Source organism: Aquarana catesbeiana, linkage group LG09 (assembly GCF_042186555.1).
Source record: "Aquarana catesbeiana isolate 2022-GZ linkage group LG09, ASM4218655v1, whole genome shotgun sequence".
NCBI classification, from domain to species: Eukaryota; Metazoa; Chordata; class Amphibia; order Anura; family Ranidae; genus Aquarana; species Aquarana catesbeiana.
This window is the reverse complement of record NC_133332.1, coordinates 163345765-163373436: the sequence shown is the minus strand read 5'-3', so window position 1 is coordinate 163373436 and position 27672 is coordinate 163345765. Positions and strand designations below refer to the sequence as shown.

General features: G+C 44.0%; 1 protein-coding gene across 1 annotated transcript in view; it reads left to right on the top strand.

Moving 5' to 3' along the window:
• The window catches only part of LOC141108105 (UDP-N-acetylglucosamine transferase subunit ALG13-like), a 443195-nt gene that overhangs the window by 232140 nt on the left and 183383 nt on the right, over positions 1-27672 (top strand). Inside the window, exons 18-19 of the mRNA XM_073599348.1 lie at positions 15738-15770; positions 17128-17183. Of these exons, the coding sequence (XP_073455449.1) occupies positions 15738-15770; positions 17128-17183 (89 nt within the window). The remainder of the gene's footprint in view (positions 1-15737; positions 15771-17127; positions 17184-27672) is intronic.

Below are 27672 nucleotides of genomic sequence, written 5' to 3'. Positions count from 1 at the left end.
GACCGAAGCCTGGGGCTGGTGGTCTCCCCCTGGGAGCTGGACCAAATGCCTGGGAAGCCTCTGGGTCTGGCGGGATATATTTATCCTTCCCGGGGGGTTCCCCTATCCTTTCCTCAGGGGGGGCAGCAGAAACTGGGAAAGCCCCCCTGAGAGCTGAAGGCCCCTGGGTACAGTGGTGTCCCCAGAACTTCAGGGGCCTTTATCCTGTCTCCCCCCCCTTACCTGTCCGGACGTCCGTTCAGACGGGGGTGCTGGCCGTCGGTTCTTTCCAGGGGGATCGTATCCCCTGACTCCTGGGTCCCTGGTAGCTCGCGTGGGCTGCTGGGGAGGGCACCGCCTGAACGACCCGTGTTCTTACCCAGAAGGGAAGGCTGAGAGTCAGCAGGAGCAGGCGCCCACATCCTCCTTTTGAGAAGGCACCAGTTTACTATGGTGAATGTCTGCCTAAACCACCTCATGGGAATGAGGAACGTACGGCATTGCCCCCCCCCCCCCCCTGTGTATATACTGACTGGACAGAGCAGGACACAGCCTAACCTTGCAGCTCCCTAAAGGGACAGCAGTTGGGGGGGGGGGGCGGGCACTTTGGCGGCTATCCTCCTTGCGTGTGGACCATAAGGATGGAAAAGCAAGCCCGGTGGCTGTGGAAAAAGGGGAAGACGACAACGGTGAGTCAAAAATCCCCAATCCCAGCCAGATGGTTTCTGGGCATTTGAGATAATCTCCCCTGGGGTCTGGATTCAAATAGCCCAGAAGCTTTTGCTAAAGACACCAGCCACAGCTCCCTCCTACATCAGAGATGCTGTATGGTGGACAAGTGGTGCAGAGGAGCGAGTGTGCCTAAACCACCTCAGATGGGAAAGAGGTAGGTAAGGCATTTTTTCCCCTTCCACCTGTATTTACTGAGTGGTGCAGTGCAGGACCTAGGGTCTCCATAACAAAATAGCCCAGAAGCTACTGCTAAAAACCACCAGCCACAGCTTCCTCTTATAGCAGAGACACTGTGGTTATCACAACAGTAGGTTGCCAGCCTCTCCCTACATACCCGGTTGTGGTACATTAGTAGGGGTGAATACAGCAAAGAGGGTGACCTGGTAGAACAAAGAGTTCCTTACTGGCCAGGTATACCACTGAACAAGTTATTAATGGTGCAATGGTTGAAGGATTCAGGAGTAAGCTCCCTTGCTCAGCAGGTGCACTAGGGTTTCTGGCCCTATTAGCCTAGTTGCTAGGAATCTGCTTAAAGTTGCTCCAAGATGCTTAAAAGCTAACCTAACTTTAAACAATGGCAGGGACCAAGCTTCTGTGTGGCACAGTAGGGGTTCCCTTGTGACAGATCCTCCTTTTGGGGGTTGCTTGCTATGGGTAACTTTTCATAAGCTCCAACCTCCCACTCCACCCTTTCATTGTGGTTATATTTTAATGCAGGGAGTAAGAAAAACCTTTTTGTTGGTTTGGGCTACAGTCCACTCAGTGACAGATCTAAAAGCGATTTACCATAAATCGTTTTTCCTATATCCTTTGATTAAGGATTTTCTGTGCAAACATATGCAAGAGCTAGATGGCTATATGATTGCTTCTTTAAGGGCTGCAGGTGGCTATTTAAGTCCAGGCTAAATTGGTAACCACCCTTTTTAGAGGTCTTATATTGGTCTCTAGGGCTGGGCTCATTGAGACTTTAGTTACTGATCAGCCCCACCCGTGTATGAGCTGGCTAGCGTTTGCTCAATCTACGGAGGTAAGGTAGGACAACAGCTACTATAGTAAGGTGTCCAACCATTTTAGGATTGGTTCCTTCACTGGTGGTGAAGGATTAGTATCTACAGCCCAGGCTATGCCTATGAAATAATTTGCTCCTGTTTGGTTATTTCATAAAGGGATACACCATGACTCCTTCTTGGCTGCTCACCAGTAGACCTCAGTAGTGAAGGTTTGTCCTTGCTGGGGTGTTTGGCACAACTAAAGTACACATTGAGATTTGTGACATCTCTGCTGAAGCTTGTTGGGTGTCCTTTATATCCTAAAGGTACTGCTTTGTTTGGCTACAGATCAGAAAATACAACAGGGAAGGTGGTCTGTACTTTCTGGTTTTGTGCCGCACGCCAGAAACGCACATCATTGAGTCTGGTGATGACATTTCTGCTCATAATTGTTATATTGCTGCACATCAGACCTACACAAGATTGGGGTCTGTCTGTGGGGTTTTTGTGTCCTGTATTACTGCCTTATTGGTTGCTTATCAGAAAGGCAGCAGGAAAGATTGATGGCAGGGGTAGTACATATACTGCCTTTGGTAATCGGTACAGCACCACAAGGTGGCGTCGTGCTGATTCAGACAGTGCTATTAACGGCAATAGCTGCCGCTTTTAGGCATGCGATTTGACATGAGTCGCATGCCAAATCGCTTCAATATGGATGTGCTATCTCTATTCAGAATTGTTAGATTGTTGCACGTTAGAGATATACACGATTGAAGTTTGTCTGTGGGTCCTGTATTACTGCCTTATTGGTTGCTTATCAGAAAGGTAGCAGTGAAGATGGATGGTCCTGTTTTTGTTGGAAAATACAAATTGAACCTGTGCCATGGGTAGTACACATACTGCCATTGGTAATCGGTGCAGCACCACAAAGTGACGTGCTGATTCAGACAGCGCTATTAACAGCAATGGCTGCCGATTTTAGGCATGCGACTTTGACATGTTGAGTTGCATGCCAAATCACTTCAATTTGGATGTGCTATCTCTATTCAGAACTGTTATATTATTGCACATCAGAGATATACAAGATTGAGGTCTGTCTGTGGGTCCTGTATTACTGCCTTATTGGTTGCTTATCAGAAAGGCAGCAGTGATGACGGATGGTCCTGATTTTGTTGGAAAATACAAAATTGAACCTGTGCCAGGGGTAGTACACATACTGCCATTGGTAATCAGTGCAGCACCACAAAGTGGCCCGGGCTGATTCAGACAGTGCTATTAACGGCAATGGCTGCCAATTTTAGGCATGCGATTTGACATGTTGAGTCACGTGCCAAATCACTTGAATATGGATGTGCTATCTCTATTCAAGATTGTTGTTGCACATCAGACACATACAAAATTGAAGGTTTACTGCCTTATTGGCTGCATATCAGAAAGGACACAACAGTGAAGGTTGTTTGTCTTTTTCTGATTTGTTTTTGCTGCTCAGCAGGGAGACACATTGAGGGTAATGACATCTCTGCTCAGTATTAGTATATGCTACACATCAGACATACACAAAGATTGAACATGGTTTGTGTCCTGTATGTCCTATATTTACTGACTTATTGTCCGTATATCAGAAAGGCACAGCAGTAAGTGGTGTTTCTCATTGATCTTCCTTGCTGTTTCTTAGGTATACACAGTAGGGGGTTGTTGGCTGCACTCCTCCAGGGAGCCACAGCATGGGGACCCCTTGTTTGTTCGACCCAAAAACTGCTTTTCCTGCGACCTGTGTAATCTTGAGGTCTGTGGTTCCGTAAGCAGGGACTGCTGGATACGCTGCGACCTGGAGTCGCACAGTCACGAATGATACCCTTTGGAAGCCATAGTATGACTTCTCATGCGTCTTGCAGTCCCAAGTGGCAGGTTGGGTCGCACGGGTGTGGGAACCCTAAGCTTATCTGTCCCTTCTGGTTCAGGTTTTGCAATGCTGCAGGAATACTCATTGTGGAGTTATTGCCTTATTTTGCAGTAGACCAGAAAGATCGCAGCTGTAAAGGCTGTCTGTTGTTTGTTTGTTTTTATGTTGCTGCACAGCAGAAGTACTCAACATTGAAGCTTGTTGGTGCTTTCTGTTTCATATTGCCTTACCTTATGGCACTTCAGAAAAACACAATGCTGTAGGTTGCTTGTGTTCTTTCTCTGTTGGTTCTATGTAACTGCACTACAGAACTGCATAACAGGAAGGATTGTCTTATAACTGTACTTGGTGGTTCATCATAAATACGCAACATAGAAGTTTGGGTCTTTCTGTCTTCTCTTTATAGCCTTGTTTTGCTGTACATCAGTAAAACACCACTGTAAAAGGGGGTTCCCGTCCTTTCTGTATTTACCAGTTATGACCTAGCTAGCTGCACTTCAGAAATGTGCAGCATTTAAGGTGTGTTTGTGTCTTAATGCTTACATATTGGCCGCACATCAGAAAACCAGACTGTGAAGTTCAGATTTGGGTCTCTTCCCATATTTGATATTTTGGTTTAGCTAGTCACACTCAGATACACAACATTGATGTCTATGCTTGTGTCCTTTCTGTCTAAATCTATTGTGCTATGTCCACAATCTATGATTTTTTTATTTGTGATATTAATAATACATGTATCACCTTTTTGTATTTCAGCCTTCTCTTCCGTGAAAGGGCCAGGAGTTCTGGTGCAGATGTCACATGTCAGAAAGCCTCGACCCCTTACATTCAGGGATGCCAGAGCCATTTCCTAGGGTTGAAGCCCAGTAGAGTTATGGGTCACTGGAGGAAGGCGATAATGAATCGCCCTGTTTAATAAGAACTTAGGAAGTTCGGTTCAGAGGAGTTTTATGGCCTGAAGATGAAGTATAAACATGTATACCCGACCAAATAGGTTACAGCTCGGTGCATGGCCTTCATTTTGCCCTTCTAGCAAAACTAGATGTAGCAATATGAGTGTTCTTCTCCTGCTATAGATGTTAATCTCCTGAGTAGGCTCTCAGGCGTAAGTAAAACTATAGATTGGGCATGCCTTAAACCCAGGGATTAAGTTTTTGTTAATCTATTTCCCTTAAGTAGGTTTCCCTTCAGTCTTTGCTGACGTAAAGCTAAAAATGAACAAAAAGGGGTTGTCTGTCAGGGGCCCCCTTTTTTGGCAGTTTTATTTCCCTGGACAGTGTTGTGTTAAGACAGGCCCCCTTATGGATCAATGTAGTGTCCTTGTCTTACAACACAGGTCTCGGATTAATCTTTTTAGTGGTTCTAAACAGCACCTATAGGCAGAATAGGCCATTGTTGGTAGATGTGTGACAGGCAACATTGATAACCTACAAGTTTAACATGTTTTCTGATTCCATCTTTAAGAGCCCACTCCACCTAGATCCTGCATCCGAAACAGAGAAGGCAGGGACACCGGTGGAGTAGACCGGCAGATCAGCTGCATGATCCAGCTAAGATACCTTCATCAAGCATATGGAGTAAAGGTAAAGCTTACTGCAGAACCGAGGTTCGCCAAGAGTCTTGCAGTGGTCCCACCCTAAGGTAGGCCTTAAGGTACTTGATTATCCTCTCAGGTGTGCCGTCCTGGAAGATGACTTGAGAAAAGTACTAGTTACTTACCGGTAACTGTCTTTCTGGGAAATCTTCCAGGACGGCAGGCCTACTTCCCACCCATAGTTACATATAGTTACATAGTAGGTGAGGTTGAAAAAAGACACAAGTCCATCAAGTCCAACCTATGTGTGTGATTGTGTCAGTATTACATTGTATATCCCTGTATGTTGCGGTCATTCAGGTGCTTATCTAATAGTTTCTTGAAGCTATCAATGCTCCCCGCTGAGACCACCACCTGTGGAAGGGAATTCCACATCCTTGCTGCTCTTACAGTAAAGAACCCTCTACGTAGTTTAAGGTTAAACCTCTTTTCTTCTAATTTTAATGAGTGGCCACGAGTCTTGTTAAACTCTCTTCTGCGAAAAAGTTTTAACCCTATTGTGGGGTCACCAGTCCGGTATTTGTAAATTGAAATCATATCCCCTCTCAAGCGTCTCTTCTCCAGAGAGAATAAGTTCAGTGCTTGCAACCTTTCCTCATAACTAAGATCCTCCAGACCCTTTATTAGCTTTGTTGCCCTTCTTTGTATTCGCTCCATTTCCAGTACATCCTTCCTGAGGACTGGTGCCCAGAACTGGACCGCATACTCTAGGTGCGGCCGGACCAGAGTCTTGTAGAGCGGGAGAATTATCGTTTTATCTCTGGAGTTGATCCCCCTTTTAATGCATGCCAATATTCTGTTTGCTTTGTTAGCAGCAGCTTGGCATTGCATGCCATTGCTGAGCCGATCATCTACTAGGACCCCCAGGTCCTTTTCCATCCTAGATTCCCCCAGAGGTTCTCCCCCCAGTGTATAGATTGCATTCATATTTTTGCCACCCAAATGCATTATTTTACATTTTTCTACATTGAACCTCATTTGCCATGTAGTCGCCCACCCCATTAATTTGTTCAGGTCTTTTTGCAAGGTTTCCACGTCCTGCGGAGAAGTTATTGCCCTGCTTAGCTTAGTATCGTCTGCAAATACAGAGATTGAACTGTTTATCCCATCCTCTAGATCGTTTATGAACAAATTAAATAGGATTGGTCCCAGCACAGAACCCTGGGGAACCCCACTACCCACCCCTGACCATTCCGAGTACTCCCCATTTATCACCACCCTCTGAACTCGCCCTTGTAGCCAGTTTTCAATCCATGTACTCACCCTATGGTCCATGCCAATGGACCTTATCTTGTACAGTAAACATTTATGGGGAACTGTGTCAAATGCTTTTGCAAAATCCAGATACACCACGTCTACGGGCCTTCCTTTATCTAGATGGCAACTCACCTCCTCATAGAAGGTTAATAGATTGGTTTGGCAAGAACGATTCTTCATGAATCCATGCTGATTACTGCTAATGATACCATTCTTATTACTAAAATCTTGTATATAGTCCCTTATCATCCCCTCGGAGGAGGGAAAATTTTAGAACACTAGAAGGTGAGTGCCTATGAGGAATGATTTCCCTTGTGAACCAGGTTCAGGAGTTACTTCTCTACAAACTGAGGATCAGGGGGAAGGGTGTGGACTTAAAACAGCTGTTGATTGATTGTGTTTCCTGTGGGGAGGAGCCTCTCCTCTCTCAGGTGTGCCATCCTGGAAGATTTCCCAGAAAGACAGTTACCGGTAAGTAACTAGTACTTTTTTTTTTTTTTTTTCTTTTTTGCTGATTGGAGTGAGCTTGGTAGTTATTGTTACACATAGATTAAAAATGCTCTATTTTAGTGTTAACTACTTATATAACCCCTGTGGTTCTCCGGTGTTGATCTTCCCTTACGAATTTCTTGCCGCCCCCTTTACCACCCTCAGACCCCTGCTATTATTATGTGGGATTCTGTTGGTGGCCCTGGAACCTCTCGGAGACTTCTGATTACTCTCTCGAGACGTTCCCACACCCTACTGTTCTGTCACAAGTTAGCGATATTTGGTCCCTATTCTAGGGTAGTTCAATTTTATTATTTTACTTTTTTCTCTGTCACTTTTTCCTCTTTTATCTCTTCAGGTGGTGGTCCTGGTTTTTGGTATGTATTGTATTCCTCATAATATAATAATATCCCTGACACTGTTATGGCCCCCATAAATATTTTATCTTTAAATGTACAAGGGTTTAATATCCCACATAAACGCACAAAGGCTATGCGCTCCTTTACAGCTAAGAAAGCTCATATTATATGTTTGCAGGAAACCCATTTTACAGACAAAGTTTACCCTAAGTTCCTTTCGACCTCATACCCACAATTTTATGCCGCCTCTGCCTCAGTTAAAAAGCGTGGAACTCTTATTGGCTTCCATCGCAATACTCCCTTTACCCTTGTGTCACAGTTAAATGACCCAGAAGGAAGATATACATTACTTACTGGCTATATTTCCGATACTCCCATTACGATAGTATCCTACTATGCCCCAAATAAACGCCCAGAAGCTTTTTTATCCCATCTTTTTCAACTAGTTGATACGCACAAATTTGGTACGGTTGTCTTGTGTGGAGACTCTAATGCGACGGTTTTTCCTTTCTTGGATAAATCCCCTTCAGCCCCACTTACAAGCTCTGCTAGATTGACTCTCCAATCTCTGCTTTCTACTCATAACTTAGTAGATACTTGGCAAGAACTTAATCCTTCCAGTAAACGCTTCACACACTATTCATATCCACATAACTCTTTCTCACGTATTGATCATATCTTAGCCCCATCTAGCATGATATCAGAAATTATTTCCTCTAAAATAATCCCATTTCCATGGACAGACCACTGTGCTGTTGTCACAACTTTAGCTTCCACTATTCCCAGATCACACGACACAACTTGGTGTGTTAACAACTCCATATTGACCAATCCATCTCTTAAAACTGAGATTGAAGAGGCAATTACTGATTATCTTTCATTTAATGACACGAATGATGTCTCCCCCCTTACATTGTGGGAGGCCCACAAAGCGGTCATTCGGGGCAGATTGTTACAACAAGCATCAGCAATTAAAAAAGAACGGAAACTAATGTTTGCAAAGCTTAAGGTTGTTTACAATAAATGCCATGCGGCCTTTCAATTTTACCCGAATGCCGCCAATAACTCAAAACTGGAGAAAGCTCGTCTTGATCTAGACCTTTTTTTAACCGATTCTGCTGATAAATTACTACGTAAATGCCAACATATCCAATATCTTAAAGCTAATAAACCAGATACCCCTATGGCGCGTAGTTTAAAGGCAATACAACATGCACAGACTTCTTTCAGATTGAAAATATCCCGTGATGGATATACTAGCAACCCAGTTAAAATATTAGAGATATTTCGCTCTAATTTAGCTAAACTATATTCCTCCGTTCAAGACTTTGATAAAACAAAAGCAGAAACTCTGTTTTCCAACATAAAGCTCCCTACCTTAGACCAGGAACAACGTGATACCCTTGAGTCTCCCATAACAGCACCTGACGTTCTGACTGCCATTAAACTATTAAAACCACATAAGAGACCTGGTCCTGATGGGTTCTCGGCATTATATTACAAACAGTATGCGCACATTTTAGCACCGATCTTGACCAGGGCCTTTAATTCTATCTTGAAAGGTTATTCATTTGGGTCTGATACACTGACCTCCATTATAGCAATGATTCCCAAACCCCGTTCCGACTCTACCTCTTGGACCAATTACCGCCCCATATCGCTCCTTAACCTAGACATTAAATTGCTAGCCAAGATCTTGGCGACTCGTTTGAATAACGTTATAGGTCGACTGATTCACAGAGACCAAACAGGTTTTATGCCAACGCGCCAGGCGGGTGATAATGTCAGGCGAGCTCTTTTACTTATTCACGCAGCTAAAGTCAGACACATCCCTACATGCCTATTATCTTTGGATATCAGAAAAGCTTTCGATTCTGTCACCTGGCCATATTTGCAGTACATGCTTCAAAAATTTGGATTTGGGAATCATTTTCTTACATGGATCTCCTCTCTGTATAATAACCCACAGGCATACATTAAACATGCGGGGTATAAATCTGCAATGTTAGACATTAGAAGAGGGACAAGGCAAGGCTGCCCTCTATCCCCATTGCTTTTTGCTCTCCTGATTGAACCACTAGCACAACTAATTAGGTCTCATCCTGATATTAAAGGAATCGAATTAGGCGGATATCAACACAAGTTATGCCTTTATGCAGATGATCTTATCTTTTTATCTCATCCCCATATATCAGCCCCAAATCTACTAAATGTCCTGGAAAAATTTGCCCAAGTATCTGGACTTTTTGTTAACCCCACAAAATCGAATGTGTTAAATATATCTTTGCCACAAGCAGAACTTCGACACGTCCAAACCTCATTACCATTCAACTGGCTTACCCATCAAATCTCATATTTAGGAATACAACTTACAACCTCGATTAAAGATCTATTTGCGGCTAATTATCTTCCTCTACTGAAACAAGTTACAGGCTATATGAAACAATGGACATCTCTTCCATTATCATGGTTAGGAGGGATCAATGCTATAAAAATGTCTATATTACCAAAATTTTTATACTTGTTTAGGGTATTACCTATCCTGTTACCTACATATTTTTTAAGACTCACACAACGTAGAGTCATGTCTTTTATTTGGGGAAACACTAAACCCAGAATTTCCAAAACTACACTGTATCTCAAAAAATTGAATGGCGGATTAGGTCTGCCAAACTTCACTTCCTATTACTACGCTGCTCAACTATCACCCCTTCCTAAATATCACTCAATGGTAGAAACACCCCTTTGGGTTCATATTGAATCAGTTGACAGCGACCCTATCTCTGTGGCCAATATGCTATGGCTCCAACCTAAAGATAGATCACACCTATCTAATCCCATAACGAAACATTCTTTGGCTATTTGGGATAAATTTAACAGAGCTTGTAATCTCCAATCCCCACATAATCCTCTTCTTTCATTCCATAGGAACCCGGCCTTCTATCCTGCTTGGAAATTCCTGAAATCATTCGCTGCATGGTCTTCCATAAATTTAATTAGATTTTATCAATTAAGCAACGATACCACTATTCATGCGTTCCCGGTGCTATGTGAAACGTATGGGCTTCCTAGATCTGAAATTTTTCGTTATTTGCAAATCAAACATTTTGATACTCCACTCCTTACCACAGGCTCAACAATGAATCAAATGTCACAATTTGAGCGTATTTGTAAAAGCGACCCACATGTGAGGGGCTTGATTTCATCTTTATACCAACAACTTACTGAGACTCATAATGGTTCACTACCCCCTTATGCAGATAAATGGGCACAGGATATGAACCGAGTGTTTGACACTAATGACTGGTCCGATATATGGTTAGCCACTAAGAATTCCTCACTGAACTGCTATGCTTTGGAAACAAATTTTAAAGTCTTAGCACGGTGGTACTTAGTACCAGCCAGAATTGCAAAATTTATCCCGACATAAACAATTAACTGTTTTAGAGGTTGTTCTGCATCAGGTAAGCACTTTCACATATGGTGGCAATGCCCGATAGCTCAAGAATTTTGGAAGAATATTTTTGGGATGGCCTCTAAAGCTCTGGAAACCTCTATTCCACCAGACCCAGCTTTGGCACTCCTAAATTTGAAACCCACTACGCTTACCCGCACCCAATTTCAGTTACAGTATTTATCCAGCTTAGCACTGCAGCCAAGCAAACTATAGCAAAAGCTTGGAAATCTCAAACCTTGATTGTAGCGGAAGCCAAACACAGAATGAATAAAGCCCTCATATATGCCAAAATGACAGCTATTGAGGACAATAACGTTAATAAATTTTGCAAAATTTGGCAACCATGGGTTAAACATTTCTTCTCCTACGATTTTGACCAGTCGTTACTGTTACCTTACTAGGATTCTTGATTGCTTACTGTCAAAATATCTGTTTGACCGGGCCACCACCTGGAGAGATTCTTCTTCTTCTTCTTCTTCTTCTTTTCTCTCTCTTATTCCTTTACTTTCTTACTTTTTCTCTCCTCTACTATGATACATACTTTTGGGATACTCTTTTCCTATTACTACATTATTTGCTATTTATAAATAATAGTATGATTTATTGTATCAGTATATTTATTTTGAGCAATCAAATTCTACAAATAAGCAGGTCAGGACCCTGATTTTATAATATATTCCATTTAATTTATCTCAGGTTATCATTGTAACAAATGTTTTTAAATGCCCCCACCCTTCCACAGCTTGCACCCATTGGGGTGGTAGGGTGGTCTGGAGGCATGGTTTATAGGTTCCACAAATTGATCAGAGGCTCTCAGCCCGATCTTATACTATATATAAGAATATAGATTGCTCATACACTTTATGGTCTGTTTTTTTTTTTTTTTCTTTTTTCTCTTATTTTTCATTTATTAAACCTTTATTGTATATCACAATATATTCATATATTGATCAAAAATGATTTTGACAGTATCCCTTGTACCAATGTTTATATTCTATTGTTCTTCTTTATGTAAATCTTAATAAAAACATTGAACAAGAAAAGACCGACATGAGGAGAGATGACATCACTTCCCCTGTTAGGGTTTACAGTTATATGATACGAGGACTCTCATTTGCCAGGACCGATCACCAGGTCCAGGCCAGATTTCATTGGTCTGGGCCTGTAGATTGATCGGTTCTGGATCGAATCCGATCGTCGCGGCCACAGAGGGGTGTGCGCCCAACGTAGTAACAGGGCGATTCGCCTGCCCGTGCCATTCTGCTGCAGTACAACTGCGGCGGCTGATCGGGAACAGGTTAAAGGCTCAGAGATCCTGGTTTCAGTTTTTGCTGAGCTCGCCTCTTCTCACCGTGCAATCTTTACCCACTCCTCCAGCAACAGCTTAGGAGGATACGCTTGCTGGATGTGTTGGCAATTTTTTGTTTCTGTTGTGACCAGTCTTGTTATAGCTTGGGGACATTTTGTAAGCAGCATCCCTAAATCCACCACTGCTTTAGGTATATGATGCCTGGGTATATACTGTATATGAATATGCTTGTTAATACAATGTGACTTTTTTATTCTTAGATTATACCCATACTATGCTGCAGACTTGTCCCTGAGGAAATAGGTCACATGTATAAATAAAGATTGTAATACGAGTAGTGGCTACTAATAGATTTCACACAAAACCATACAATGTGCTTTGTCTGCCAAAATAGAAAAAGCTTTAGCAGCGCTGCAATAATAAATCTCAAACACAGTCATATGATTCCTTTCCTCTGAGTGAGTCCAAAGAGTTAATTTCATCACCATATAGGGCAGGAAATGATGATCATAGTTGCTTCAAAGATCCCATCACCACACCTCGTGGGGTCCTACTCCCTATAGATGTTGCACTCACCAGATCGAAGTATGAATCACACCTTAGAATCAAACACTTTGTCCAGCTGGAATCCTCCTCTGGCTGCAACTGGTATCCACTACACTTTAAGCACAGGGAACCTCTCCCACAGAAGTCCAAGGTATAAGGAACCTCCCCTTGTCAGAAGTACCCAGCAATGGAAACAAGCAGTCTCCTAGCGTAAATCTGTAAATTCATCAATCCCACAAATCCCCCCTCAAGTAATAAACTTACAATCTTAAAATTCTTTAAAAGCATATAAAAAGCATGCAATGCTTTGGATCATTGATCAGTCTGAGTCTCTCACCACTCGTAGGGTGACTGCTCGCGTGATCCGGGGTTGAGCGACACTTAGGCTATGTTTCCACTATTGCGTCCCCAAAGTCACGCGATTTACACTACGACTTTGCTATGCGATTTGTGTTGCGATGTCATGCGACCGGTGCAAGCCATGTGAGAACAAGTCGCACCGAAGTAGGAACAAAGTAGTGCAAGAACCTTTTTTGGAGTTGCTGCGACTTGAGTCGCACCAATTAGAACGGGGGCCATTGAAATACATGGGTTTTGACTTGTCATGCGACTTGACATGTGTGAAGTCGCACAACAACTCGCAGTAGTGGAAATAGAGCCTTACGGACACTCTCACTGACCGACACTGTAGCCGCATGGTCACGCCCTAATGCGTATCGTCAGACTTAATCAGAGGATGCCTTTTATACAGAGTAGAGCAATATAATATTACCATAGTAACATTGTACTACTCTGGGGAAGTGATCAGTATGTTTTATTTTTATTTTTTTACACGTCGTTTGCATAGAGCAATGAAATGCAAACATTTTACTGAATGAAAGTGATTCATTCAGTCCGTTTGGTTGTGATTAGCGGCAGTTAGCCAGAGCTAATCACATGTTAGAGATGGGCTGTGATTAGCCAAGTCTGTACCATGTTATCTTATTGACCAATCACAACTAGCAACACAATTGTATACAATGGATGGCTTGAAAGGAAAGCAACCATTGTTTACAACTGTCATGTGACCTGCTGTGATTGGTTACAGCAGTCACATGGTACCGGCAGAAGGCTTGTACAGTGATCGGCTGTGTTCGGTGGATACAGCCGGTGACAGATCGCGGTGCTGCTCAGCCCAATCTGGGAGTACATCATATCTTGCTATAGGTCAGGCGGGAACTAGTTAAATAAAGGAGAAGCACTTTTTATCGTTTTACATTGTGGTTTCCCTGGATTTTCTTTTAATTATGATACACTGTTGAACCGGACGGTGATCTGTGAGTTCTAACCTAAAGTGGATCTTGCGGGCAGCTCTGAAAGCCTGGCCATATAACGAGCTTGTTTTTGACTGCTTTGTAATAGGGGGTCAAAGCGTTCTGGTTAGCAGGGGCCATTTTAGTGTTTGGTGGCGGTACACATTGGTATATGAATATATGGATTCATGCTGAAGATTTCACACCGTTCACATTTGGCACTTTTTATTGGACTTTTTTCACTGATATGATTTGAATTCCCTACTTTTCTATTTATACTTTGCACTATATTTTATTTATACTTTGCACTATGTATATGCACAGTACTTTGTCACTTGTTAAGACCCCTCAAACAGATTCTTTGGCTCAGACCCCCTTTATAGCACTCCATGTGCTTTCTTATGATCTCAATTTTGGCTCTCTCTTCCTTTCAGAAACTACCCTTTAAACCCATTAGGTAACTTCCCTTGGGTCATCTCTCCTAAAAAGTGGCCTCCTTGGAGGTTATTGCCTCTGTCAGACATCTGTCAGTTTTGGCAGCCCTCTCTTGTAAGGAGTATTTCTTAGATTTTAACAAGAATAAAGTGGTCTTATCCTCTTTCCCCGTAAGGTGATATTAGCCTTCCACCTTAATGAAGACATTCTCCTTCCATGTAAACTGCTACTAAGCATCCTAAGGAAATTGACGTCCATTGTTTGGAAATAGTAAGAGCTATCTCAAAGACACAGCCTTGATACTAAAAACTGACTTGCCACCAGGGTCTCAAAGGATGCCCTGCTTGGAAGTATGGTTAAGACCACTCTTTCTAAGAGCTTACATGCTCCTTCAGTACCCTTACCTGCTCACTCCGCAAGATCAGTGGTGGTTTTCAGGGCTTTCCGATAACAAGCGACTGTTGCTCAGCTTTGTAAGACCATCACCTGGTCTTCATATCATACATTCCCTAAGTTCTATCATGTGGCTGTCCAGGTCTTTGCGAAGACAGCTTTTAGCCTCAAGGTACTTTCAGTGGCCTCATCTGTTTTGTTGAACCCTTTGACATGTTTTGTTGCCCACCCTTGTGACTCATTGCGTGGAGACATCAAAGGGTTGATGAACATTTAGCCAGTGTCCTGTACTGTAAGATTAGAATGAATTGACTTTTCACTTGCCTGTAAGTTCATTATCTTGGGGTACAGGACACAGGCCATCCTCCGCCTCTATTCTCGGTTACTCTGCTTGCTAAAACCCCTCCCCCAAAAAACACAATGGCGTGAGGTTGAGTTTAGGGGTACACCAATGGGAAGGTATTGTCCAAAAGCTTTGCCAGTGTCCAGTCACGTGAAGGTAGCATAGCACCCTGTAACCCATAGTCTATGAATATCCAGCCTGTGTCTTGTACTGTACTCCAAGATGGGGAAATTTAAGGCACATTAAAATTTATTTTCATCTATGGTGTGTGTGTGTGTATACACTGCTATTTTGCAATTTTTTTTTAAAAACAAATATGATCCAAATAGGTAGTATTTACTCAAGCTTTCTTGCGCTTTCAAAAAAAAAAAGTTTTGTAGAAAAGATTTTTTTTTTTCTTCATTTTATTCAAAAATGAGTATTCATGTGATCAAATTGTTCAGTCTGACGGCATGCCTCCTTTATGCAAATACATTCATCTACCAGTGTGGTAGAAGTTATAGGATCGTGACACCATATTATACAATGTTTTTTTGTGAGAAATATTTTGATTTGTTATCAAAGCAACAGCACAAAGTATCCTATTTTTTTCCTTTTTACATGTTATTACAATATACATGTTGATTATTCTGGTAATACATTTGCAGTTCAATTTTGCAGGAGAATACCATGGAGATTTCATTTATACTCCAGGTTAGTATAAAAATGTTTAGTTAAATGAACGTTGAAAGTGGTTTACCCAGGTACGCATTTTCAAATCTCCTTGACCTCCGACCCCATTTTGCTTTGTTAAAGCTTGAGTATTGATGTAGCAATTTGTTTAACATTTTAATAGTATAGAATTTCCTGAAACTATTTATTTTTTTACATTTTCTGCACACGTGTTTAAAATCAGGAGTTTTTTTTGCTAGTAATACTTTAATCTGTATTTTCTGAGACTGAGTCCCTGGAGAATAAAATGATGGTAATTGCAGTTTTTGTATGTCCCATATTTGCGCAGCTATTTTTCAAATGCATAATTAATTTTAGTGCAAACAAACACAATATTCTACCCAATTGTTTGGTATCTATGTACTTGATCCAATCCCACACTCCATATGTTACCAAACATGTCAAGTCATGGCACAATTAGTTTACATATACACAAGCATGCCCTACCCTGCATGTTTGCATTGGGTGTGTACTCAGTAAATAGTACACAACACCAGTAACAGCCATGTATCACTAGTGTGTAAGCCTTTTTAAACTTAAGATCTGCCACCAAACACTGATCAAAAAGAGGTAAATATGGCCCCTTTCACAACGGGGTGGATTCCATCTCGATCAGCAAAGGATCTGTTTACAGATCCCCTGCTGATCAGAGCACAGTGAGTAATGAGACATCTGCATAAACGCTGTGGACACAGGAGAGGACACAGGCGGAGCCCGCTCTATCAGTTTTACCCCCGACAGCCCTCCAATGTGCCTACTCAGAGGAGAATGGATCCTTTCCGTTTCTTTCTAGTGGATTGGATCAGGGGTAGGCAGATGTAAACAAGCACAAGTCCATTTACACCCTTGGTCCATAGGGGGGATGAATGGACCTTCCAATCAGATCTGCCTGAAAAACTGACATGCGGACCTGTCACGTCTAAGGGGCCTAACGGGCACAATTTCTATAGTAAAATTAGAAATTCTGCAGGGAAGGAACAGGGCACCTCATTGATCCTTAGCCACCCTTCTTCCCTTCTTTCCTCCAGTGTATAATAGTGCAGCGCACCCCCCGCACAGGAGGGCAGGATTTAGGGGAAAAATCTAGGCCATTATTTTGTCTTGCTTGCCCACTATATCACACTTCTGTTTTGTATGTATTGCAAGTCACTAATCTCAGTGGATGAGATTGTACCTGAATGCTTCCATAGGTCTTCAGCTGTTTCATAAAACATTCAAATGTACTCTTCAAAAATACATTTTGTATGCTCTGTGTATTGTGACTGTCCGCTTTGATCATTTTTTCATTAAAGTCAGATGTCTTGATAATGCTCCCATCCTTTTTGACTCTTGTTTTCAGATGGTGCATTTGAGAGCTCCTCTTTGTATAGTGTGACGGAATCCACTCAAAATCTGGTATTCATTTTTATTACTTGCCTTACTTCTGTGCCTTTATTGTTATGCGGCCATACACGTATAGATTTTCATTCAAGAACGTTCATGAGATTTTCCAATTGTCAGTGGGGTCAAATTGGTATTGTTGTTTTTTGACCACAGTCTTGGTAAAATTAGAAGCAGCAGGATAGAATTTTTTTTGTGACCGAATGTTCGGAAAGTGTATGTACCGTATATGCCGGTGTATAAGATGGCTTTTTAACCTTTAAAAGCATCCCCCAAAAATCGGGGGGGGGGGGGGTTCATCTTGTTCAAGGAGTATAAAATGTGAACCTTAAATCCTGCGACGTACCGGACGTTGCTAGCGTGTATGATTGACAGTAGTTTTATGTCACCATGTGGGTGTAAACAAAACAGCTGCTAGACAAGACCCCATCATGGCTCCACCAGCAAAAAGAAGGCAATACATAGTTACATAGTAGGTGAGGTTGAAAAAAGACACAAGTCCATCAAGTCCAACCTATGTGTGTGATTATATGTCAGTATTACATTATATATCCCTGTATGTTGCGGTCATTCAGGTGCTTATCTAATAGTTTCTTGAATCTATCAATGCTCCCCAAATACAGAGATTGAACTGTTTATCCCATCCTCCAGGTCATTTATGAACAAATTAAATAGGATTGGTCCCAGCACAGAACCCTGGGGAACCCCACTACCCACCCCTGACCATTTCGAGTACTCCCCATTTATCACCACCCTCTGAACTCGCCCTTGTAGCCAGTTTTCAATCCATGTACTCACTCTATGGTCCATGCCAACGGACCTTATTTTGTACAGTAAACGTTTATGGGGAACTGTGTCAAATGCTTTTGCAAAATCCAGATACATCACGTCTACGGGCCTTCCTTTATCTAGATGGCAACTCCCCTCCTCATAGGTTACTAGATTGGTTTGGCAAGAACGATTCAGCATGGATTCATGAAGATTACTGCTAATGATACTGTTCTTATTACTAAAATCTTGTATATAGTCCCTTATCATCCCCTCCAAGAGTTTACATACTATTGATGTTAGACTAACTGGTCTGTAATTCCCAGGGATGTATTTTGGGCCCTTTTTAAATATTGGTGCTACATTGGCTTTTCTCCAATCAGCTGGTACCATTCCAGTCAGTAGACTATCTGTAAAAATTAGGAACAACGGTCTGGCAATCACTTGACTGAGTTCCCTAAGTACCCTCGGATGCAAGCCATCTGGTCCCGGTGATTTATTAATGTTAAGTTTCTCAAGTCTAATTTTAATTCTGTCCTCTGTTAACCATGGAGGTGCTTCCTGTGTTGTGTCATGAGGATAAACACTGCAGTTTTGGTTACTGATTCCCTCGTGAAAAATGAGGAGAAGAATAAATTCAATACCTTCCCCATCTCCCCATCCTTTGTAACCAGATGTCCTTCCTCATTCTTTATGGGGCCAATATGGTCTGTCCTCCCTTTTTTACTGTTTACATACTTAAAGAATTTCTTGGGATTTTTTTTGCTCTCCTCCACTGTGTGTCTTTCATGTTCTATCTTAGCTGTCCTAATTGCACCCTTACATTTCTTGTTGCATTCTTTATAAAGTCTGAATGCTGAGGATGATCCCTCAACCTTGTATTTTTTGAAGGCCTTCTTTTGCTTTTATATGCATTTTTACATTTGAGTTAAGCCATCCAGGACTTTTGTTCGCTCTTTTAAATTACCCAATGGGATACATTGGCTAATGCCCTTATTTAATATGTTCTTAAAGCAAACCCATCTCTCCTCCGTATTCTTTGTTCCTAATATTTTATCCCAATTTATGCCTTTTAGCAAGGTTTGTAGTTTAGGGAAGTTGGCTCTTTTGAAATTCAGAGTCTTTGTATTCCCTTTGTTTCCTATTTGTGTGATTTATACTGAAACTAATTGACCTGTGATCGCTGTTACCTAAATTGCCCCGTATTTCCACATCCGTGATCAGGTCTGTATTGGTAATCAGTAGATCCAGTAATGTTTTATTTCTAGTTGGTGCGTCTACCATCTGACCCATAAAATTGTCCTGCAAGACATTAAGGAACTGGCGAGCCTTAAATGAATGTGCGGTTCCCTCCGCCCAGTCTATGTCTGGATAATTAAAATCCCCCATTATGATAACACTTCCCATCCTTGCTACTAATCCAAATTGTGATAGGAGGTCTGTCTCCACTTCCTCCCTCAGGTTAGGGGGCCTATAGCATACTCCCAGTATTATTTTCCCCTTAGCTTCATCTCTTTGGAGCTCTACCCATAAGGATTCCACCTCCTCTCTAGCTCCCTCAATGATGTCATCTCTCACATTCACTTGTACATTATTCTTGATATATAGGCATACCCCTCCCCCTTTTTTACCCTCTCTATCCTTGCGGTATAGGGTATACCCTTGAATGTTTGCCAGCCAATCATGAGAGCTGTTGAACCAGGTCTCTGAAATTCCCACAAAATCCAAATCCTCCTCGTACAACAGTATCTCTAGTTCACCCATCTTGTCCGCCATGCTCCTGGCATTGGTGAACATGCCACATAGTTTAGACCGGTCGCATATTGTCCTCGTATTGGGTGTTTCGAGATTGCAACTAGGACTTGCTACTATACTCACCATGTGTTTTTGTGCTTTGGTTAACCTACCACTAATGTCCCCAATACTACCCTCTGGAATATCTTCCGCGCTGGCTATCTCTGCCTCTGGACCCTCCCCCATTGCCTAGTTTAAAAACCCCTCTAACTTTTTGGCCATCTTCATTCCCAGCAGATCTGCACCCTCCTCATTTAGGTGCAGTCCGTCCCTTCTATAGTACCGGTTACCGACTGAGAAGTCGGCCCAGTCCTCCAGGAACCCAAACCCCTCCTTACTACACAAGCTCTTCAGCCACTTGTTTACTTCCCTAATCTCCCTCTGCCTTTCTGGTGTGGCTGGATGTACCGGTAGTATTCCTGAGAATACTACCTTGGAGGTCCTTTTCCTCAATTTAGCTCCTAAGTCCCTAAAATCATTCTTTAGGACACTCCATCTGCCTCTGACTTTGTCATTGGTGCCAACGTGCACCATGACAGCCGGGTCTTCCTCAGCCCCTCCCAGTAATCTGTCCACAAGATCCGTGATGTGCCGAACCCGAGCGCCCGGTAGACAACATACTGTTCGGCGCTTCAGGTCTTGGTTACAGATTGCCCTCTCTGTCCTTCTAAGAATTGAGTCCCCTACCACCAGAATCTGTCTTTCCTTTCCCTTTGCTGCCCCCCCACTCTCACTGGAGGAGTTCTTCCCCCGGCAGCTAGGAGAGTCCCTCAGCTCCAGCAGTGCTGGTCCCTGACTGGTTTCACCAATGTCACTCAATGGAGCATACTTATTGGGATGCTCCAGTCCTGGATCGGCCTCCCTGGCACTTCCCCCTCTACCCCTCCTGACTGTCACCCATCTACTCTTTGCTAGTGCCTGCACCTCTTTGTCTCCACCCGCCTCTGTGCTGGCCCCTGCCATCACCTGCCGTGTACGTTCCTGGCTCTTCTTTAGTATGGAGGGACTTCTCAGTGCTGACAGTTGCTTCCCCAGATTCAGAACCTGGGCTTCCAGGGAAACAATGTGCTTACATTTTGCACAGCAGTATTCGCCCTCGATCGGATGATCAAGGAACGCATACATGCAGCAAGATGTACAAAGAGTGGCCTCTCCACACCCCCTGGGCATCGTACCTATTACATTTAGTGAGGATTGGGGATTTTACCCTGTTCAAATTACCTAACAGCTAGCTTCCTGGCACTAATACTCAAGACAATACACAGGTACTCACAGACCTACGTGCACTCGCAATACACAAGTATACAGTACACAATACACAAGTACTAACGATCCACACACACTACTCAGACAACACTCAGGTACTTACACTACACAGGTACTATGACCCCTGTTATAACCTCCTGTTTTAAACTCTGGTTTTTAACTCGCCACTTGGACCAGTTCCACTTAGAGTTCCAGCAGGCTCACAATGAGCAGGCTCACTTATGAGTCCTACACAGTTATATAGCCCTCAAGCACCTGTGAGCAATTAACCACTCCCCTTAATTGTTAGTCTGAAACCAAAGAAGAAAAAAAAAAAAGCTATTTAAAAAGTGACAGAAAACGGTGATTGAAAAGCTAAAAGGAAAAGCCCCAAAAATGCAACCCAGCAAACAAAAAGTAAGACTTGTTCACTCTCCCTCTGGTTTTTAACTCACCACTTAGACCAGTTCCACTTACACAGAGTTCCAGCAGGCTCACAAGTTTGAAGCTGAAAGTCGTAAAATTTGCCAAGGAACATAACTGTGCTGCTGCAAGACATTATGGAGTAACAGAAAAGGTGGTCTGAGACTGGAAAGCAAATGAAGATGGTTTAAAGCAGGGATAGGCAACCTCTGCCCTCCAGATGTTCCATGAGACATTGTAAGACCCTAACAATCACAGGCATGACTCCTAGAGGCAGAGGCATGACGGGATTTGTAGTTTCACCACACCTGGAGGGCTGTGGTTGCCTACCCCTGCTTTAAAGAGTATGACAAGGAGTAAGTATGCATTAAGAGGCACCCCACATTAACTAGAACTTGAAAATCATGTAGCAGACCTGATGCATGAGCATTGTCAAAATGGTTATGTAGTGACACGAAACAACATATGTATGTTTGCACTTCAGTGGGCCAAATCTAACCCAGATCACAGCAAACAATTTAAGGCCACTGTATCCTGGTGTACTGGGTTCTTGAAAAGGCATAATCTGGTACTGAGGCTAAAGACCAAAATCGCACAAAAATTACCTGCAGATCTCGACGGCAAAGTAAGTAATTCCCATCGATCTGTAATACAACAGCGCAAGGAACACAGCTATGCGTTAAGTAATATCGAAAATATGGATGAAACTCCTATGAATTTCAATATGGTTGGAAATAAAACTGTCAATTCAAAAGGTGCAAAAAGGAGTGTTCATTAAAACCGAACACAGGAAGTCAAGTTTTACAGTTATACTAGAATGTACAGCTGATGGCGCCAAACTAAGACCATGATTATTTTTAAAAGAAAAACAATGCTGAAAATCAAGTTCCCTGTTGGAGTTTTTGTACATTTGAATGGAAGGCTAGGTGGATGAAGGGATAAAGCTATGGCTTTTTCATGTATGGAGTAGGCAACTGACCATGTGGACTTCGTTAAATGTAGCCTACTGGTGTGGGATATGTTCAGGGCTCATTTAACTACCAGCACAAAGAAAAGCCTGGCAAGAATAAATACAGATGCAGCAGTTATTCCTGCAGGATTGACATTGTTGGTACAGCCACTGGATATGTGCATAAACAAGCCATATAAAGATTGCATTATAGAACAGTGGAATGAGTGGATGGTTAGCGGCGAATAGTCATTCACAAAAGAAAGAAAAACACGGTTGGATGTTTTGTGTAACTTTGTCATAAAAGCCTGGAATGATATTGATGCAGAAACATTAATCAAGTCTTTAAAGAAGTGTGGCATATCAAATTCATTGGATGGAATGAAGGACAACTACTTGTGGCAAGATAAAGGGGAAGCCGAAGCTGAAGCCACACCATCTGATTTGGAATTGGATCCATATGAGGCAGTGGCGGCCAATCCATAGGGGGTGCCCAGGCGTCGATTTGGTGTTTGGTGTGACTACCCTTTTTGGCTTCAAACCAGCATCTATTCTAGGTACACAGATCTTCTGTGGATGTAGGCTGTCCCAAATCCTTCTGTCTCTTAATGTAATCCCAGACAGACTTGATGTTGAGATCATGGCTCTCTGTGGGCCAAACCTTGGCTCTCTGTGGGCCAAACCTTAAAGTGATTAAGTCATGGGGGGGGCGGGTTAACAAACCTGTTATACTTGCCTCCTCTTCTCGGGTCCCTCTTCACTGTTCCTGGCCCCTCCTGTCGAGTGCCCCCATAGCAAGCAGCTTGCTATGGGGGCAACCTAGCTGCAGCTCTGTGTCCACTCAGACAGAGCTGCCGTTAGGCCCTTCTCTCTCTCTCTCTCCCTCTCCCTCTCCCTCTCGCTCTCTCTCTCGCTCCCTCTCTCGCTCTCTCTCCTGATTGGCTAACTGACTTTGACAGCAAGGGGAGCCAATGGCGCTGCTGCTGTGTCTTAGCCAATCAGGAGGGCGAGTCCCGGATGGCTGAGGGACTAGCGGACAATTCTGGACAGATGGGGCTCATGTAAGTACTGGGCGTGCTGGGGCGGCTGCTGCACACAGAAGGCTTTTTATCTCGATGCATTAAGATAAAAAAAAAAAACCTTCTGCCTTTACCACTCCTTTAATTACCAGGACTTCTTGTTCTTTACACTGAAGATAGTTCCTAATGACATTGGCTGTATGTTTGGGGTCGTCCTGCTGCAGAATAAATTTGAGGCCACTCGCACACCTCCCTGATGGTATGGCATGATGGCTAAGTACCTGCCTGTATATCTCAGCATTGAAGACACCATTGCTCAGGAAACATTGAATGTACACACAGGGGTCAACCAAGGAAACCTAATGCAGCAGACAACTCACAGAAGACCCATCACACTTTTGTTCAACATTGGAAGATGTCCAGAAGTGCCATCAGCACAGAACTGGCGGAAACAAGTGGGTTCCAGGCACACCCCTCTGGATAAGTCTGGCCAGAAGTGATCCTTATGAATGAATTGCTGGCAAAAACCATACCTCTGATGTGGAGACAAAGCTAAGTGACTCAACTATGCACAAAAACATAGTGCCTTGAAAAAGTATTCATCCCCCTTGAAATTTTTCCATGTTACAACCAAAAACATCAATGTATTTTAATGGTATTTTATGTGGTACACCAACACAAAGTGGCACATAATTGTGAAGTGGAAGAATGATGGTTTTCAAAATTTCCCATAGTGTCTTTCAGGACAGCCACCTTGCGAGACACTGGATCCTCCTCCCTGCCACAGGAAACGCTGCGTCAGCCATCTTTAAATTTCAGCTTCCCCTGACAGCCCTGCAGTTATTGGTGTTTCCTCTGGTGGGAGACACTGCAGGGAACTGAGGCTGGATCGCCAGGGATGCTGAGGCAGAGTTAGGTCCTGTAAGGGAAGCTGGAGACTCCTGGGACCGGCGGCGGGTGGCATACCTGACCGCAACTCCTTCAAAGCACCACCCTATCTTCTCCTAAAAGTGGGCAGAAGATCCGGGGGCCTGCTGCCAGATCCACGGAGGTGGTGCAGGGAAGCGACTCCTTTCCCCTTGCATGCTGTGCGGCTGCAATGAGCTTGAGTGGGCTGAGTGACGGGGGATGTCCCTTCCGGTGGGGGCAGGGACTTCCATTTGATCGGCTTCTGATTCCGGCCGTGGACTCTGAGGCTGCTTTCACACTGAGGCACCTTACAGGTGCTATAGCACTAAAAATAGCGCCTGTAAAGAGCCTCTCCTTTCATTTCAGTGTGACAGCCCGAGTGCTTTTTTTACTGGAGTGGTGCGGCTTGCATGACGGTAAAAAAAGTCCTGCAAGCAGCATCTTTTCAGCGCTGTAGGAGTGGTGTATACACAGCTCATAAAGTGCCCCTGTCCATTGAAATTAATAGGCAGCGCTGGCAAAGCGGCGCTTTGTGGGCAGTTTTAACCCTTTTTTTGGGGAGGAATTCCACCCTACCTTTAATTCTCCCCTCCGGTTAGCTCCTATGGTGGGGGGGCTCCCTCTGGGTGGTCAAAAGAGAAGGGGGGCGTGGCTTAGCGATGGCGGCATAAAGATGTCTCTCACTGGAGCTCTGCATGGGCCAGATCCAAGAACAAGCAGTGAGACCCTACAGAACCACCGTTTCTTCATGCCCGGAGATCACAGGCACACACAGCCTTCAGGGGAACGCGAGGAGGGGAAATCGCCCACCATTTTCACTGGCAGCACCCTGCTCCATCTCCCGCGGCCAAGATGGCGCCACCACCAGTGAACACGACGACCACCGCAACTACAAGTAAGAAAGCATCCCAGCCAGGGGTGCCGGTTGCAGGGGATGCGGCTAAGCAAGTGAATTGCCTGCTGTCCCCCATCGTTTCCCCCGCTCTCCCCTGTTCAGACTCACAGCCCGTCAATGGGCCCACGTTAGGGGCAGATGGAGAGCCTGAGGTAGCCTTCCGGGAGATGGTGGTGGGTCTGCCTACTAAACAGGACCTGGAGGCCATGTCTGCATCCATCATGCATGCTCTCTCCCTGGAGCTGCATGACCTCCACCAAGTGGTCACTGTAGAGGAGCGAGTTACAGAATTGGCATGCTCTACTACTCTGGAGTCTGACCACCAAGCCATCCGTCGCCACCTTATTGATGTGCAGTTGCAGCTAAATGACAAAGAAAACCACAGCAGACGCAACAATCTGCGCTTACGCGGTATCCCTGAAGCCACCATGGGACCAAACCTCCGTGTCACGGTGGTAGCCATCCGAAGTCAGATCTTGGGCAAATCCTCCACAGCTGAGCTTGAGCTGGACAGAGTTCACCAAGTCCCTGACCCCAGACTGGCCCCTCCATCTCCACAGGGGACAGGCTCTCCCAATCCTGCCTCAAGATGTTCTATGCAGTGTACACTTCACGGTTAAAAAGGAGATTGACCAGGCCAAGTGCACAAAAGGGCCTATTGACTTCGATGGTGCCTCTATCCGGATCTATCCTGATGTATCCAGGCAAACACGGGCCATGCAGGGACTCCTGCGCCCCCTTCTGGAAGTGATCCACAAGGCAGAAGCAACTTACCGATGGGGACACCCGTTCCATTTGATTGTGAGGAAGCAGGGTACTGATTTCTTCTTGCGTTCCCCAGACCAACTTACTGAGCTGTTCAGCTTCCTGGATATGCCCCCCTCCAGAGACTGAACGACGTAAGCGACTGGTCCCAGGCTTCCTGGATGCTATGATATGTGCTCTGCTGTGCTTTGTTGGGGGTTTTCTTTTTGGGGCCCGAGCCTGTGATACATCTAGGGGCTAGTCTTCCTTAAACATGCCATGAGGGAACTCTACCGAGGGACACCGAGCTTCCGTTCTTGCCAGGTTCTCTAGTACGTGGCCTCTCCCCCTGACTGGATTTTGTCTTGGTCTCGGTAAAAGCCAATCTTGGCATCACTGGGACTACATACCAGCCCACATCTACTCAAGGGGCTCTACATCTACCTTTGTATATTTTTACCCGAGGGCCAGATGACTGCAGAGACTGGTCGCCGGGTCTCCACGGTTCGTGGTTGTCTGGACCTGATATCTGCTACACTGAATTTGTTTTTTTTTTATTAACAATGCTATTCCTTCTGTTTGCTAACCCTTCCTGGGGGTGCACGGGGGAACATATGTTAAGTTACTAAAGGTCGGTGGATAGGCTCCATGCCCCCCTTCTCAGAACTCACTTGACCAATTTAAATTTCAATTGTCTAGCTCACTCTGGTATACCAATATGGGGATCCTGTTACTTGAGGGTAACGCATCACTGTGGTCCTTCTCCCCCTGCTTATTCTATCAGTAAACCTTCTGGTTATGGGGCTATGGGGCCTGTCTACCAGACCAATTTACCGTTGGAATTATATATGTTCTGGGATTTTCTTAATGTATAAAAAAATCCTTCCTACATGTTAAATCCAGGTGTACATTATGTTCTACTGCCATGGTGTTCTGGGGGTTGTGCACAGTTGGGCTCCCTTTTTTGGCCAACCGCGCCAGGGCCAATTCTGTGCAGGCACCCTCCCTGGTACCCCATTGCAGTTCTGTTTTGTGATGTGCCTTTCTAGTCTAAATCTGGTGATTTCGGTTTCAGTGAATACATGTTTCTTGCTGCTTCGAGTCCGTGCATCTCCAAATGTGTTGTGTTTTATAAAACCCACTACCTGTTTCGGGTTGCACACAGCACCTCATCCACCCCCAGACAGGGCGAACTCTTGTGTGGGCTCTCTTCGTGCCCTGTCAAGGTCCTTATCTCGTTTATATTGTGGTTTGACCACCCTACCCCCCCTCCTTCTTTTTTTTTTTTTTTTTTTTTTTTTTTTTCTTTTTCCCTCTTTGCTCCTTTCCTTTTCGTTCTCTACCCCCCCATTTCCTTTTTACTCTCTTCTTCCCCTCGCCCAGGGAACACTAGTGGTGAATCTATCTCACGACCTATTGAGATCAGGCCAAGAGGTTGTCATGGGTCTCCTCAAGGTTACATCCCTTAACGTGAGAGGTCTCCGTGCCCCTGAGAAGCGCTCTCAGTTGCTGGCTTATCTGAAAAAAAGCAAAACCCAAGTCTCCTTCCTACAGGAAACATGCTTTAGGGGTGACCGGATCCCTAACCTGACTAACAGGGCTTTTGCGACGGTGTATCACTGTCCCTCACCGATCTCCAAGTCTAAGGGGGTAAGCATCCTGATTGGCAAAAGGGTCCCTTGGACCTTTGAGGCGATGCGGACAGACATGCAGGGTCGTTTTCTCCTTCTGAAGGGGAAGGTGGGTGATGCGCAGGTC